This window comes from Eumetopias jubatus, unplaced genomic scaffold (genome assembly GCF_037043125.1).
Source record: "Eumetopias jubatus isolate StellerSeaLion01/CBP00866 unplaced genomic scaffold, mEumJub1_p1.0 scaffold_2, whole genome shotgun sequence".
NCBI classification, from domain to species: domain Eukaryota; kingdom Metazoa; phylum Chordata; class Mammalia; order Carnivora; family Otariidae; genus Eumetopias; species Eumetopias jubatus.
The window spans coordinates 146378471-146392731 of NW_028274808.1; the positions used below are offsets into that span (position 1 = coordinate 146378471).

General features: G+C 37.5%; 1 protein-coding gene across 6 annotated transcripts in view; it reads right to left on the reverse strand.

Annotated features, from left to right (window-relative positions):
- The window catches only part of RUFY3 (RUN and FYVE domain containing 3), a 77901-nt gene that overhangs the window by 9897 nt on the left and 53743 nt on the right, over positions 1–14261 (reverse strand). For 5 of the 6 annotated variants that reach the window (XM_028100549.2, XM_028100548.2, XM_088021145.1 and 2 more), the window contains 6 exons: positions 13124–13189; positions 11604–11673; positions 8865–8957; positions 7474–7557; positions 5287–5454; positions 4297–4394 (listed from right to left, as the gene is read on the reverse strand). In XM_028100549.2, coding sequence (XP_027956350.1) covers positions 4297–4394; positions 5287–5454; positions 7474–7557; positions 8865–8957; positions 11604–11673; positions 13124–13189 — 579 coding nt within the window. Of the gene's footprint in view, positions 2494–4296; positions 4395–5286; positions 5455–7473; positions 7558–8864; positions 8958–11603; positions 11674–13123; positions 13190–14261 lie in introns of all 6 variants that reach the window. The other variant, XM_028100555.2, reaches the window with a different exon arrangement.

A 14261-nucleotide genomic window follows, 5' to 3' on the forward strand; every position in this document is an offset into this window, starting at 1 on the left:
ATAAAAAACAAAAGCCATGGTGGGGAGGAAGACCAAGTTTACAACACAAAATAAAGCAACCCAAGGAAGAAGGCGTGGAGAGACAGAGGAGAGGGGAAAAAAAAAAAAAAAGCTTTGCAGGACACAGGGGAAGAAATGAGACTGGGGCGGGGTGGGGGGGAAGATGGAGAAGAAACAAACTCTAAAGAAAAGCAAGATGGAGGTGAACCAGGCAGAGGAAAAGTTGATTTTCCATTTTTTTTTTATTCTAGTACTACAGTTTACAGCCATTAGATGATAAACAATAAAACATCACTTTTTAGAAAATCCATATCCAAAGCCAACACAGTCCATTAAAGTTAAACCCACTTTTTTGTGTTTATTTCCTAGTAGGTTTGGTACCTTATATTTCTGCTTTACACACATAACTGGAACTCGCAAATGGGCAACTACTTTCTTATATGTGAAATTAGAACATTTTCCTGGTCCTTTCCCTACACCACAACTTATATTAAATCACTGACATTGTACATTAACCCTTACCTAGGCTTTGAGTTCTTCTCTAAGGAAAAGACTTTGTCAGAGTTTGGCCATCTCTTTCCTTTTCCATTCCTACCAGGTGGTGTGTGACCAAGTGGACAAACAACTCAGCACTGGGCCTATGTAAGATTCCTGATCATATTCTCTGAAAAATTCTAATGAATGTTTTCTTCTATATATCCCATAACTTTGCACCTATAAAGAACCATGTTCTAAGGGGTGAAACATCTGGGGCTCTATAGAATAGAATTGGAAAGCATGCTATCTGTAGTCTTTAAAACGTTTTATTTTAGTGGTTGAGCACTCTTTCCAAATGCTCATAGAAAAGGCAACTCATCACCACAAAAGGTTGATGAAGATAAGAATAGGTGCAAAATTATAAGAACTAAAATAAGTTCAAGAGCACAGGTTATTCCATGAGGTTGGTAATATGCTCTTTGACTTGACTTTGGTTCAAGTCTGTAAGGACCTATAGAAGCACGCGTGAAATCTCTTACTCTCTTAATTCTGGTTTTTCCAAGAAGAAGGTAAAGAGTTTCAAAAGCTGGAAGCAAAGGGGGGTTATCTTTGTTCCCACCTAAGCAGCTGAAATGCTGCAAATCATAACAAAATGAGAAAAAATATTTTTTTTTGCCAAGACTTTTTGAAGGAATGAAGGCTTATGTAAAGCCTGTTCCCCCAAATCAAAAGTCATTAAAAAAAAATCCAAGTATTTATAGGATTATTTACAATGTAAAGCCTAGAAAGGGGAGTAGAACTGTGGTCACTTAGAAAAAGAAGCCCTGCTAATTACTATGTATGGATATCTACTGGGAATTTTTATTTTTAGACTAAATAATAAAGAGTTTATCATATATCTATTTCCTACGCTGAAATGGTTTTCTAATAATTATATTGTTAGTTTCCCAGAGACGTTAGCAAATCCCCATCTGAACAGAAATTAATAGAAACTTTTAAGTAAATGTCTCTAGCAAGAAGTGACAGGTGGGAAACCATCACTCATGTCTATACCTTGCTGTCTTTACTCCAAAAGGAACAGCAGGATAGATCTGAAAATTGTGTAGTGTCGTGTTTTTTGTTTTTGTTTTTATGGGAGACGAGTTTTTTCATTAAAATTATTCTCTCTGAGCTACCTAAATAGGAAGTGGAATTGCAGGAAAATGGCAGAGGTAGAAGATGACAAATATTAGGAGGGTTTTCCAAGCTTCCACGTTATGTTATCATAAGCTACCTAATCACTAACTTTATCTCTATGTACTTTAAAGAAACGTAAGGATGTGGGTTCCCTCCCCCGCCCAAAGTCACTAAGGCAAAAAAGTTGCAAGCAATCTTAGTTACTGAGAACAGAACTGTAGTGAAATACTAAGTACTTATCCGTGCCTTGGGGAGTAAACCTACACAAGGAAAGTGGAAAGGGACCATGGCCTAGGAGACAAAGCGACTGTAGAAGAGTCCAAGTCCATACGGCTATCACCTCTGGTTCATTACACTGCAATGGCAGACAGGCTCGCTGGTACGGACAGCGCACCGAGAATCTGATACTGTCTGGGACTGGGCTGTAAAGGCATCAATAATATATGCACAGAGTGTCCATTCCCTAGGCTGTTTTTTTTTTTTTAATGGTGTGTTTATTTATTGGTCAACAAAGTAATTTCTCAAAGTTTATTTGGCAATTATTTAAGAACTTATACTAAACACTCTAACTCTGGGGAGAAAGTAAGGAAGAAAAAACCCACGGCCTAGATATGAAATTGTTTTTCTTTTTTAAAGTCCAACAAATTCAGAGTCAATTTTTGGTGACGTTTTATGTAGAATCAGAGCTTAAATGTAATAACTTTCAGATTTCTTTCTTTACAATTAAGTTGTACATCAGACTTGCGAGGTGACCAAATGCAAAATGCCTAATGATGTTTTGGGATCAGTTTATTTGCTGCGCTATTTAAGGTCTTTGCCTGTTTCACCAAATCCTTTTCACTAAATTAGTAAAATAAAAATAAAAATGGAGTGAAAGGGGAATGAGAAAATGAATAAATGGGAAAGACAAAAATAGCAAGAGAATAAGTCAGCTTAATACTTGAAGAAGTCATTATTTTAGTTCTATCTACTTCAAATGCCAAGTCAAAACACTATTGAAAAATAATTCTATGCAACATTTCAAAAACCCAATTTAGGAACACCACAATTAATTTGTTAAATCATAAACATATAACTGCTTATGAGCAAGCACTTAAGGAACTTTCCAGATGGACTGATACCTTTTTATTTAAAATCAGCCAAATCAGAAGTTTCAAACGTATTTACTAATTTGCAATTAACTTGTGAGTTACTATTAATATGCAGTGCCATTCAGGACGCTCCCTGGTCAAGAATTATCTGAATAAAACAAGTCATCCATTAATCTGCTCACTCATGCATCTGCTAAGTTGAATGCCTTGTATGTTCATGGCACTAAGACAGATCCAATGAAGGAACTTAAAAAATTCATTAAGTAATCTGGAGGAACTCACACTCTCATCAGAAGATACATATATAAAGGGTTATAACGTGGGACAGAAGGTGACAAGTAAGCAGTATGGACACGTATGGATGTAAGGCTATGGGAATTCCAAGAAGGACAATGGGTAGATTATTTTTATCTGAGAAGCAGCATTAGCGGAAGCTTTAGAAGAGGTGGGGGCATGTGAGCCTGAATGTAAAAAACGGATCTGAAGAACAAGGCAGCGGATGAGGAATGGCCTTCCTAGCTGGCGGAGCTATTAGGCAAGGGATGGATGGAAAAAGTGCAAGCGTGCGCAGGGGCCTGCAGTCGTGCAGTCTGGCTCAAGTGAAAGAAGGGTGATCAGTCGGTGTTCCAGGTGGAAACGCAGAACGACTGGCCACGCGGAATGTTCCTTCAATCTTGAAATCTTGGCCATTTCTCTTGGCAGCTAAGTCACCACAAAGAAAATGGCGGTTTCAGCCAAACAGAAACAAAAGTAGCACAGGGAGAGGATGTGTTTTGGGCAGACTGAGATGTAGGAACCAGACAGAAATAGCTGGTGGGAGGATGAAAACCCAAGACTGGGTTTTTAGAGGGGGACAGAGCTGGAGACAGACCTAAGATTGTGGGCAGGGGTGACAGTGGACACTACAGAGAAAGAAGAGAGAAAAGGGAGATAGGAGGGAGGAGAGAAATGAGTTCCAGTGTTAGAAGGGCCTTCAGCATCCTGGTATCACTAGCACCAGTGCATTCCAAGAATTTGGTAATGAAGAGTAAAACAACAACTGCAAACATATGTAAAAGTGCTTTCAGGGCGCCTGGGTGGCTCAATCAGTTAAGCGGCTGCCTTCGGCTCAGGTCATGATCTCAGGGTCCTGGGATCGAGTCCCACATGGGACTCTCTGCTCAGCGGGGAGCCTGCTTCTCCCTCTGCCCCTCCCCCCTTGTGCGTGCATGCTCGAACTTTCTCTCTCTTGCAAAAATAAATAAAATCTTTAAAAATTAAAAAAAAGTGCTTTCATCCTTGTAGGTCTCCCTCCTCCAACATGACACTGAAATGGGATTATGTAAGAGGGTTACCATTCTGCTGTTCAAAACAGTCAGGAGAGGCTGAGGTTTCTTAAAAATGTTTTCAGTGACATCTTAGAGAAACACAAAATTTAACTGGCTTTCTACCAGTATGTCTGGTGTTAAGTTGGGAGAATTTCATACACTTTGTTTGCCAAATGCATAGCACATTCTCTTCCCTTCCAGCACTGAAAGCCCAAGATGTTTCACTCAAGAAATAGCACTTTTACCTTTGTTCGAGTTGTTTGATGGTAGCAGCCATCTGATTAGTCTTCTCTTCCAAACGACTGTTTAGTTCACTTTTCTGTTTTACTCCTAAGTCTGAACTCTGTTATGGAAAAGAAGTATGAGTGATGGACACAGAATATAAAATCCTGAAATAAATCACACACGCTTTTTGAATCTAATGGTAAGTATGAAACAGAGAAACAGAAATGCTCATGTGTTTATCAGTTAACTCCCAAATGGAGAAAAACAAAAAGCAACGTTTAAAATTAGTACTGCTATATGCAGTTTTGTCACAGAAATGAACATCAGAAGGTTCATCAGTAATCATATTTCAGTATAAGAACTAATGGCATATTGCTCAGCAAAATCAGTCAGTCAGAGAAGGAAAAACACCACATGATTTCACTCATGTGTAATTTAAGAAACAAAACAGATGAACATAGGGGAAGGGAAGGAAAAATAAAACAAGACAAAATCAGAAAGGGAGACAAACCATAAGAGACTCTTAACTCTCGGAAACAAACTGAGGGTTGCTGGGGGTGGGGGTAACTGGGTGATGGGCATTAAGGAGGGCATGTGATGGAATGAGCACTGCGTGTTCTATGCAACTGATGAATCACTAAAGTCTACCCCTGAAACTAATAATACACCATATGTTAAAAATTGAATTTAAATAAAGAATGACAAAAAAAAAAGAGCTAATGGAATATATAAGTCAGTTGACAGGTTAGGCTGGAGTGTAGAAATTATCTTATAGGATAAAAAAGACCTGTTTTCCCACTACAATTTGAAAAGTAGCCATGGCTTTCCAGAACAGCAACACAGGATCCTATAACAGGCTAATTCCTAAAGTGGTTTATTGGCAACCAGCCTCAAAATGAGATGTGACTCTTCCCTCCTGTATGTCAAGTGTGATTCTAGAGAACAAGAGGGGCGGGGGGGACCCTGGGAGTTGAGAGAGCCCGTGAGCGTATCCCTCTTATTCGCCCTACCTGCAGCTTAAAGGCAAGTTCGTGCTTGAGAGCCCTGAGGTCATCCAGCTGCTGTCGCAGCGACACCAGGGCGTCCTGCTTCTCGCAGACATCCTTCTCCAGCATCTTCATAGCTAATTCCATCTCCTGTCTCATGCTGATCTGGATCTCCAGTTCTTTTTCAACATCCTGCCCCCAAAGGTAAATAGATTGCTTACTCTCTCTTTCCTCAACAAAGTAAAAACCTTGAAATTCCACAGGAAAAGGTGTAAATTCCAACACTCTCAGGTCTGAATATTTGGGCAAAATAGCTACAAGCTACCATTCAATGCAGAGATATTAACAACTAGAATAATAATTAGGATAATTATAAAAACATTTACTCAAAAATTTACAAATCCAAAAAACTTGGTGGGCCAGAGATAATGCTATTTAATATGTCTAAAATAGACACATACTTGCGGCACTTCATTACAGTGAGACAACTGGTGTTATGTCCTATTACAGAAATGTATATAAAGTGCTACTGTAGCCAGCATAAAATGAAGCACTTGCAATTCTCTTCATTTTGGATGTTGACATCATAGTCAAGAGCCCAAGGAACCCAAAAGATACTTTGGGTCCCCAGGGTAAACATCTCATAAGTGGGAATGATCGATATGACTAACTGAATTTTTATATTCACTTAGCATGAAACCCCTTTTTGGTTCAATCATTATTACTGCAACATGATTTGGAGGATCAAAGATACAATGACCTGCGGTTCTTCTGCATCCATGCTGTTCCCTGGGGCATATCTAGGACCTATTTGCTTGGTTTCTTTCCTTTTTGAACAAACATGTATCTTTTTGTGACAAAAGGATGTGGAAAATTTCGTGTCAGATTTTAAAGTCACATAATTGAGGTGCTCCTCTGTGCACGGTTAGCTTGATTAAGTCAGATTGCTTCTGAAAATGCTGACATACGTTATTTTAGGATCTTTCATATAGAAAGTATTTTGAGATCTAATCCATAAACACGTAGTAGGAAAATGATAATTATTTCAAGGATGTTAAAATTATATTGCTGTCTTCTCAGAACATCTGAAATTCTATACACTGTTAGGTGGTGATAATTTTTAGTACAAACCAGATCACCTTTATTTTCAGGCTCCTTCCTATTTTCAGAGACACTATTGGTGAGGGGAGATCCTTTTGTTTGTCATATCATCAAAATTGCAGGAGGAGTTAATTTACCAATACCAGGGATGTATCAATATACTAACACTTGGATAAAATCTATTACAGGAGTATTATTCATTATTATACATTTATACACACACACATACATCCTCCTCCAAGGAGACATATCAGAATCTTTGCAGGAGTGAGGACTCAAGTAGGAGTGGGGAATCACAAAGTTTAGAAGAGTAGGTTCCCCATATACCTAATGTTCTTATAACACAAACTATAAAAGCAAAAAAAAAAAAAAAAGACTGGCAAAATCCTGTTGGCTGTTGAGAATACTCAGAAAATGGACTGGGAAAGCATTATAGGGAATATGGGTTAAAAAGAGTGAGAAACATACACCTGAAACTAATATAATACTGTGTGAACTACACTAAAAATAAATTAATTAAAAAACAAGTCACAGAAGCAACTGAAGTATTGCAAGAGTTACAAAAGACCTCTGTACGAACAACATTCTCTTCAGCAAATAGTGTGATATGGAAAAATCCACCCTAAGACTTAGCTAAGAGGGCTTCCTCAATGTCATTTTAGTTGAATCCGATAATTAAAAATTTTCTACAGTTTTCCAATATGCAAAATCTACTGTATTCATCAATAAGCAACTAGCCTTTCCTACGGAAGAAGGTAATATCCTTGATAAAGAGTGTTGAGCACTACATCTGAAACTAATGACGGTACTCTATGTTGGCTAACTGAATTAAAAGAAAAAAAAAAGAAGAAAAAAGTGTTTTATGCAAGTAATGTTCAGTGAAGGTAAAAATCAACCATATGAAAATTTGCCTTTATGTCTAATTATATTCATAATGTACTCAAAATTAAAAAAAAAAAAAAAAAAGAGTGAGAAACAGTCTTTTAGGATCTACAAAAATTTTTTTGTCCCAGTACTAATGTTCCTGAGCCTGGTCTGTAAGATCAAACATCTAAGTGGGCTTTTATGTTTAATGGGTTCCTGAACTACTAGAACATAAGTTAAGTTTACCAGTCGCAATTGTGTCTCCTCCTTTAAATGCTTTCTGGCTTCACTCAGTGCTTGCCCTTCTGCAGTTCTCTCCTGCTTAGGACCCTTGAAAAGATAAATAAGATAGTATATATATATAAGGATTTAGAAAAATCTATATAGAGTTAGCTGACACTAGGGAAAATGATTATATTTCATATTTAATTAAACAGGTATAACAATGAATAAAGACAACAAAGAAATGGAAGCAGCTTAGAAAATAAAAAATTCTCAGCAGAACTGGGTTTTCTTGCCATTTAAAGTCCTAAGATAGGTTACCAAATCAAGTGCAAGAAGTCTTAAAAGTCAGCCTCTAAAAACAAAGTGACATTTACTGTAAAATGTGAATTGGGCCAAAGGTTCAAATGGTAATATATTCCTTCTCCAGAGATCTCATATTTGGAGTCTCCAACCATCCAGAGAGATCATAGCTCAAAATAAGTAGGTCATCAGAAAATTCTTCTGAGCAGTCACAGTGTTTTCACAACGTCCACACATTAAAGTCAAACCCATTACTCGGAGAGAACTACTCTAGTCCCCACTCAGAGCCTAGCTGCTTACTCTTTCAGAACAATTTTAATAACCATGGATATTTGGATTCCTAGGTCACAGAAGAGAAGCATGCAGATAAAAGGGAGTAGGGAGACACTAATACCAACAGCAGTGAGAAGCAAGAGATGCCAGTGAGATCAAGAAAGCAGAGAAAAAGCACCCAGAGCAATCTGGAAACATTTAAGTATAGGTGCTAGAAGCTCTATCAATTCCAACAGCCCCCCAAAGTAGCGTCATTTTAAGTTAGCATGGAATTGCCGATGTTAATAATTAGGATCTTTCGTCATCATAAATGGCTAAATGTGTTAATTTATGTCCTTTACGTAAGACTGCTTAGGATTGTGCAGTACATAAAAAGTTTGCAAAAAATCCGTGTAGACATATATCAGAAGTTTGATACTTAAGGGATTAAGTTATTTAGAAAACTCATTTACATGGTAACTCCCAGTGGTACCAAATAAACACTCCTTACAAAGCAGTAACACGATCTGAAAACAATGGTATATTTAATATAATAAATATAACACTTAAATATTGTACAAATCATGAGTACATAACAAGACATTAAATTAGACTGGTTCTTGAAGTTTCTCAACAGACAGAGGTGGCGGTGAAGCCAAGGAGCATCTGTGGGAGGAACCTCACACCCACAGAATCTCCATCATTACCCGATTCTGCATGGAGTCTCAGTAAAAAGAGTGTGCTTGATATGTGCAAGTGCTTGCTGCTTCCAAAGAGTCCTCTAGAGTAGAGGTCCCCCTCCCACTGCTCACATGTTAACACACTCTCTAGGAATATTTTATAAATCCAGTAAGGTTAACCTTCCGATTGGATTCCAATATGTAGGAGCTTTCCTCTTTAACTCGTTCCATTTCTTCTTGTAGGGTAATAATCCTATTGTTTGCAACTGCAAGCTGTTGAAAAAAATTTTTAAATTTTTTTAGTCTTTTTTTTAGCACAGGATAATTCATGATCTGCTAGGATATAATTTTCAGGCTTGAATATTCTTAGAAGGAAAGAAGGTTATCTATAACCACATAAAAATGTTCTTATTGTATGAGAAATTAGGAAAAGTATTTTTGAACTAGATTAGATAAAAATAAAAAATATCTCCTATTGTTGCTTTTTGTGTAAACTCTTTTTCAGTTCCAAAATGTTAACTTAAGATTGTTTACCTCAAGGGTGTTCTCATGGGTAACTTATCTTTAGTTATAATATCTATTTCTAAAATGTTTAATGAAGAGGTCATGTCATGCCTTGGGACTCATAAACCCTACATAAGACCTTTGATAGATGATTTTTAAGAGTAAAGAAATGAAACTTCAAAGTTCTCACTCTAAAAGATGCCATTAAGTATTGAAGAAATTTGTCATTTCAGCGCCTGAAAAGGTAAGGTAATGTTGTTAGCAGTATACTGCTCAGGGGAGACGTTTATATCCGCATTCCACAGGAGGGAAAAGTAAAGTGGAAACACTTTTTCCTCTTCCGCACCTGCTAACCTTGATTTCCCACAGAGAACATGGAACAGCCTGAGTAAGCGTAGGAAAGGCCCTCAGCAGGCTCCTCTCGGCCAGGCTAGTCTCCCTTTACACGATCTCCTCCTGAGCAGTGGGCACAGGTTCTGCTTGGTTCCTGTTCTAGTGCCTAAGTACAGAGGAGCCAGGGCTCAGGCATGCTTTCTAGAGGCAGGTCTGGAAGTCCATATATCCCTCTCTGCTCCATGGGCCTAACAATGCATAAAAAAGTTAACTTTGGACAAGTGGGCCTCTAGATCCAGAGACATCCTCAAACAGGTTCTCCCAAGACCTTAACATGAGAGAAAGTATCAGGAAACTATGGTTGTACAGTCCCGTGGGCCTTCTAATTCAGCTTTACAATAATAAAGTGGACATTTATGTGTCTTCATCTGTTTAATTCTTCTCATTTTATCATACTGGTTCAGAATTCAGGAGAGGAAAAGAGGGGCTTTGGTTTTTGTTTTTTACTGGCCCTCTTAAATCCAAAATATATGGAAATGGGAAAAGACAGATCTGGTTTGTCTTATCTGTTCTTTATAAAGCCTACACACAGGGCTTACCTGTCTCTAAAAATTTAAAGTTTCAAGAAAATAAAGGTTACTGGCAAAATAAATACATGAATGAATAAATTAATATTGGTAATAAAATATATCTGGATCAGGAGGACAAGTCTTGTGACTGAGGGAATAAAATTAATGACCATATTTACTGGCTGCTTATGATGTGTCAAGGCACTGGCCGAGGTCCTTACGTATTATTCAATTCCCGCAAAAAGTTACTATTATCATTCCCATTTTAGAGAGGAGACAACCAAGAAATAGAGGCTTAAGTTATTGGCCAGGATTAGAAAGTTAGCAAGTGCCAGAGCTGGGACATGAACGCAGATAGCCGAGCTCTAGAGCCCATGCTTCACTGTGGTGCCATATTGCCTCAACAGGGTAGCAGCCGACTCACACTACAACACTTCTAATCAGTGTATTTCAAAAGCTTTGTAGAGTAAAATTCTAAGGATCATTTCCATTAAGCTTTTTTTTTTAAAGATTTTATTTATTTATTTGACAGAGAGAGAGAGAGAGCGCACAAGCAGGGGGAGCTGCAGAGGCAGAGGTAGAAGCAGGCTTCCCGCTGAGCAGGGAGCCTGATGTGGGACTCGATCCCAGGACCCTGGGGTCATGACCTGAGCCGAAGGCAGACGCTTTACCAACTGAGCCACCCAGGGGCCCTTCTATTAAGTTTTTATATAATTTAAGAATCTACATCCAAAAGTGAAGCCCACAGAGCTAGTAGTAAGGAAGGTGTTTTAACGTTATAACAATGAAAATGTTCTGAAGAAAACTGTTTAAAGGCATTTTCCTGACTAGTGCTTGAACTTGGTTTTATTTAAACCAAATGTATGCCATGGTATAGAAGAGGACAGTTATAATAAGAGATAGGTTAAGATATAGATAAGATAAACAAAGTCTTTGCCACCTGGAAAATTTTACTTGAGATTTTTCATAGAAACATCTAATGCTATTGAAGAAAAAAATATGTAGCTTAGCCACTGACAAATTAAAAAATTTCTTTACTAAACGGAAGCAAAACATGAGGTCAATTTTTATTCTTATTTTGGGGACTTTCCTAAGGGTTTTCACGTATATATTCTGTGATCTTCAGAGTAACTATAAGGCTGAAAGGAGAAGTATAAACACCCTCAACTGCCAGGCAGGGAACTGGGCCTCTTGGAGGTCAAGTGACTTACTTGCTCAGAAGCACATGACTTGTAAGCGGCATGACATGCAATCAGGGATTGCTGGCCTTCCGACAATGCTCTTTAAATTATCTACCCTATACCCCCAAGGAGAAAATAAGGCCCATGAGGGTGGGAGCTTGCCAATCTAGCACACGTAAGTCAATGCACACAGAAATCTTTGTCTAGCTCTAGCACATAAGCAGTACCCAAATAAATGTCTGTTGAATGAACAAGTGATGAGTACCAAGCTATTTGCTTCCACTAGTGCACATTAAACTGTATGTCAATCAAAGAATATCCAAAACACATACCTCCTCTGTCAGTTTAGTGTTGGATTTTTCTAATGCATCCACTTTTGCCTGAAGATTGTTTACTGTAGCACTATAAAGAGAAGAAAAAAGATAATGGTTTCTCTTGAAAAACAGAACAACATCCTGTACTACCCACGTAAACATCCATCACAGGTATCACCCATCGTCTAATGTCCACAATTCATGGTGGACTTGCAGCCTCTAAGACAGTTCACAAGCGGCTGTAGATCTTCCCTGTTGTACCCTTGGCACTGAACTCTGTACTTAATAAGCACTTGTTGGATGAAATAAAAGAACTGATCCACTGCACTGTCAACTTTAAAGTTTACTTATATGTAATAATCAGCTACCCGAATTAAGTGCTTGCCATACACCAAGCACTTTTCTAAATTATTTTATTTGCATTATTTCATTTACTCCTTTCAACAACCCTCTGCAGTAGGTATCCCTAAATATAAAGAATCTGAGGCATGAAAAGAGTCAGTAACAGTCATGTTTCTATTTCACTATCAAATGTAAGTGTACTTCTGCTTGACTAACATCTCCATAATTCACTGTAGTCATTATTAGTTCTTGGTCCCCAGAGAAAATATACTTCAATTGTTCTTGAATTTTCTAGCTGAAAGCAAGACTATTCAAAATTTATTTATTTATTTATTTAAAGATTTTATTTATTTATTTGACAGAGAAAGAGACAGCGAGAGAGGGAACACAAGCAGGGGGAGTGGGAGAGTGAGAAGCAGGTTTCCTGCTGAGCAGAGAGCCCAATGCAGGGCTCGATCCCAGGACCCTGGGATCACAACCTGAGCCGAAGGCTTAACGACTGAGCCACCCAGGTGCCCCAAGACTATTCAAAATTTATACTGATACTCGTATAATCATATTATAGGTCTTACTTAAATTATCTTTATAAGAGAATTATAAAAAATAATAGTTAATCGATATATTAATTTTTCAGAATTATTTGACAGTCTTTAGCATAACAAGAACATCAATGTACTTGAGAATACCAATAGACTGTTTCATGTTCTGGACAGTTCTGAAAAATAGTGAGTATTTGGTAAATTAATGATAGTGATGGTGAAGAGAGGGTAAGTTAATACTATCAATTCAATGTATAAATGAAAAATGCAAGGGACCAACATGATACAACGAATCTAAAGGTACTAAGGCAATGAGTGGTTTGCCCACAATTGGTCTTGAAATATGTGGTTGGGTCTGCTGATCCAAGAGGGCTGCCACTGTCAACTGCATATGTCACATGTTTAAGAATTCTTAACTGAATATACTTAATCACTACAGTTATAATTACATACTAATCTTATACTGCCTTTCACTAAAGGTCACCAAAATAGTTAAATGACATTTAATTTAGTGCCTAGCTCAGTGCCTGGCAAGCAGGAATTCCATGTATTTTTGTTGAGCATTGCTTGAATTTATCCTCATGGCTCATCAGTTTATTCTTCCTTTCCTTCACAACAAAATCCCCAGGAAAGTAAAAATATTTATTCATTCTTTACTTTAGATGTCTGTTGAGTTCTTCTACATAGTTCTTCTGATCCAGAATTGCAGTAATCTGGCCATCTCTGGGGCGGGGGGGGGGAGGGGGATAGAAATAAAATAAGTAACATTAGAATTACCAAGATCCTCCCTTCCCCAATCTTTTCATATAACATAGAAAGGAAAACCGTAGCACAGATACACTGAATCAAAAGACAGACCTGATGTATAATGCCTCCAAGAAGAAAGACTCAGATGCTTAAAAATGAAACAAAAAATTCCCCACATTAAAAAGCCTTTATTATAGCTTACATGCCTTCATAACTTAGGTTATAGGTACAACATTACATTCTATCAAAGGCATTTAAAAAATAAAAATTTTCTTCTCACAATTGATAGCCTTTTTAGCTTTGCTGGTACTACTTATAACAACAATTTTCCATTTGTCATAGGAATTGAATTAAACTGATTTTGGTATAATAATAGTTTTTCCCAAAGGCCATAATTTTGCCTTTCAATGTTAATTTTATTTCAAAGTGATTGGTATAAAAAGCTTTCATAAAGATCAAGTGTTTATTGTTACGTGAGAAAATAAAGAGTGGAAACAGGAGGTTCACTTCTGGAACCGACTAATTTGTAACAGGCAAGTTAAAAAGCCAGACTTTTCAATTAAAGTCAAATCAAGGCCGCATACCTCTAGCACTACACTTAAAGAACAAACGATATAGTCTTGGCTCAATGTCCAACGTTAAGAACTTCAGATTAATTGTGCTTTCAACTGCTAAATTTATAAAGGGTATTAGGTAGTACTCTTCTGGTGTTTAATTTCTAAGGACCATATGGATATTTTAAAAACTTTTTTGAAATGATTTTAGATTTACAAGACTTGAAACAGTAGTGCAGAGTTCCCATATACTCCTCACTCTGTTACTCCTAATGTCAACATTTCACATAAGTCCATAAGGCATGTTTCATATTTCACATTCTAACAAAACCGAGAGGGCAATCTTCCTGATCAAGAAGACCATGTTTTCAAACACTACTTCAAGAGATGGAGCACTGAATTCTTTTATAAACCCCTTTACTTTGTTAGCCACTGAACCACACAGTAGGAAAATCACTTAACTACAACCTCTTTTCGGGTTTAAGAGGCACAAG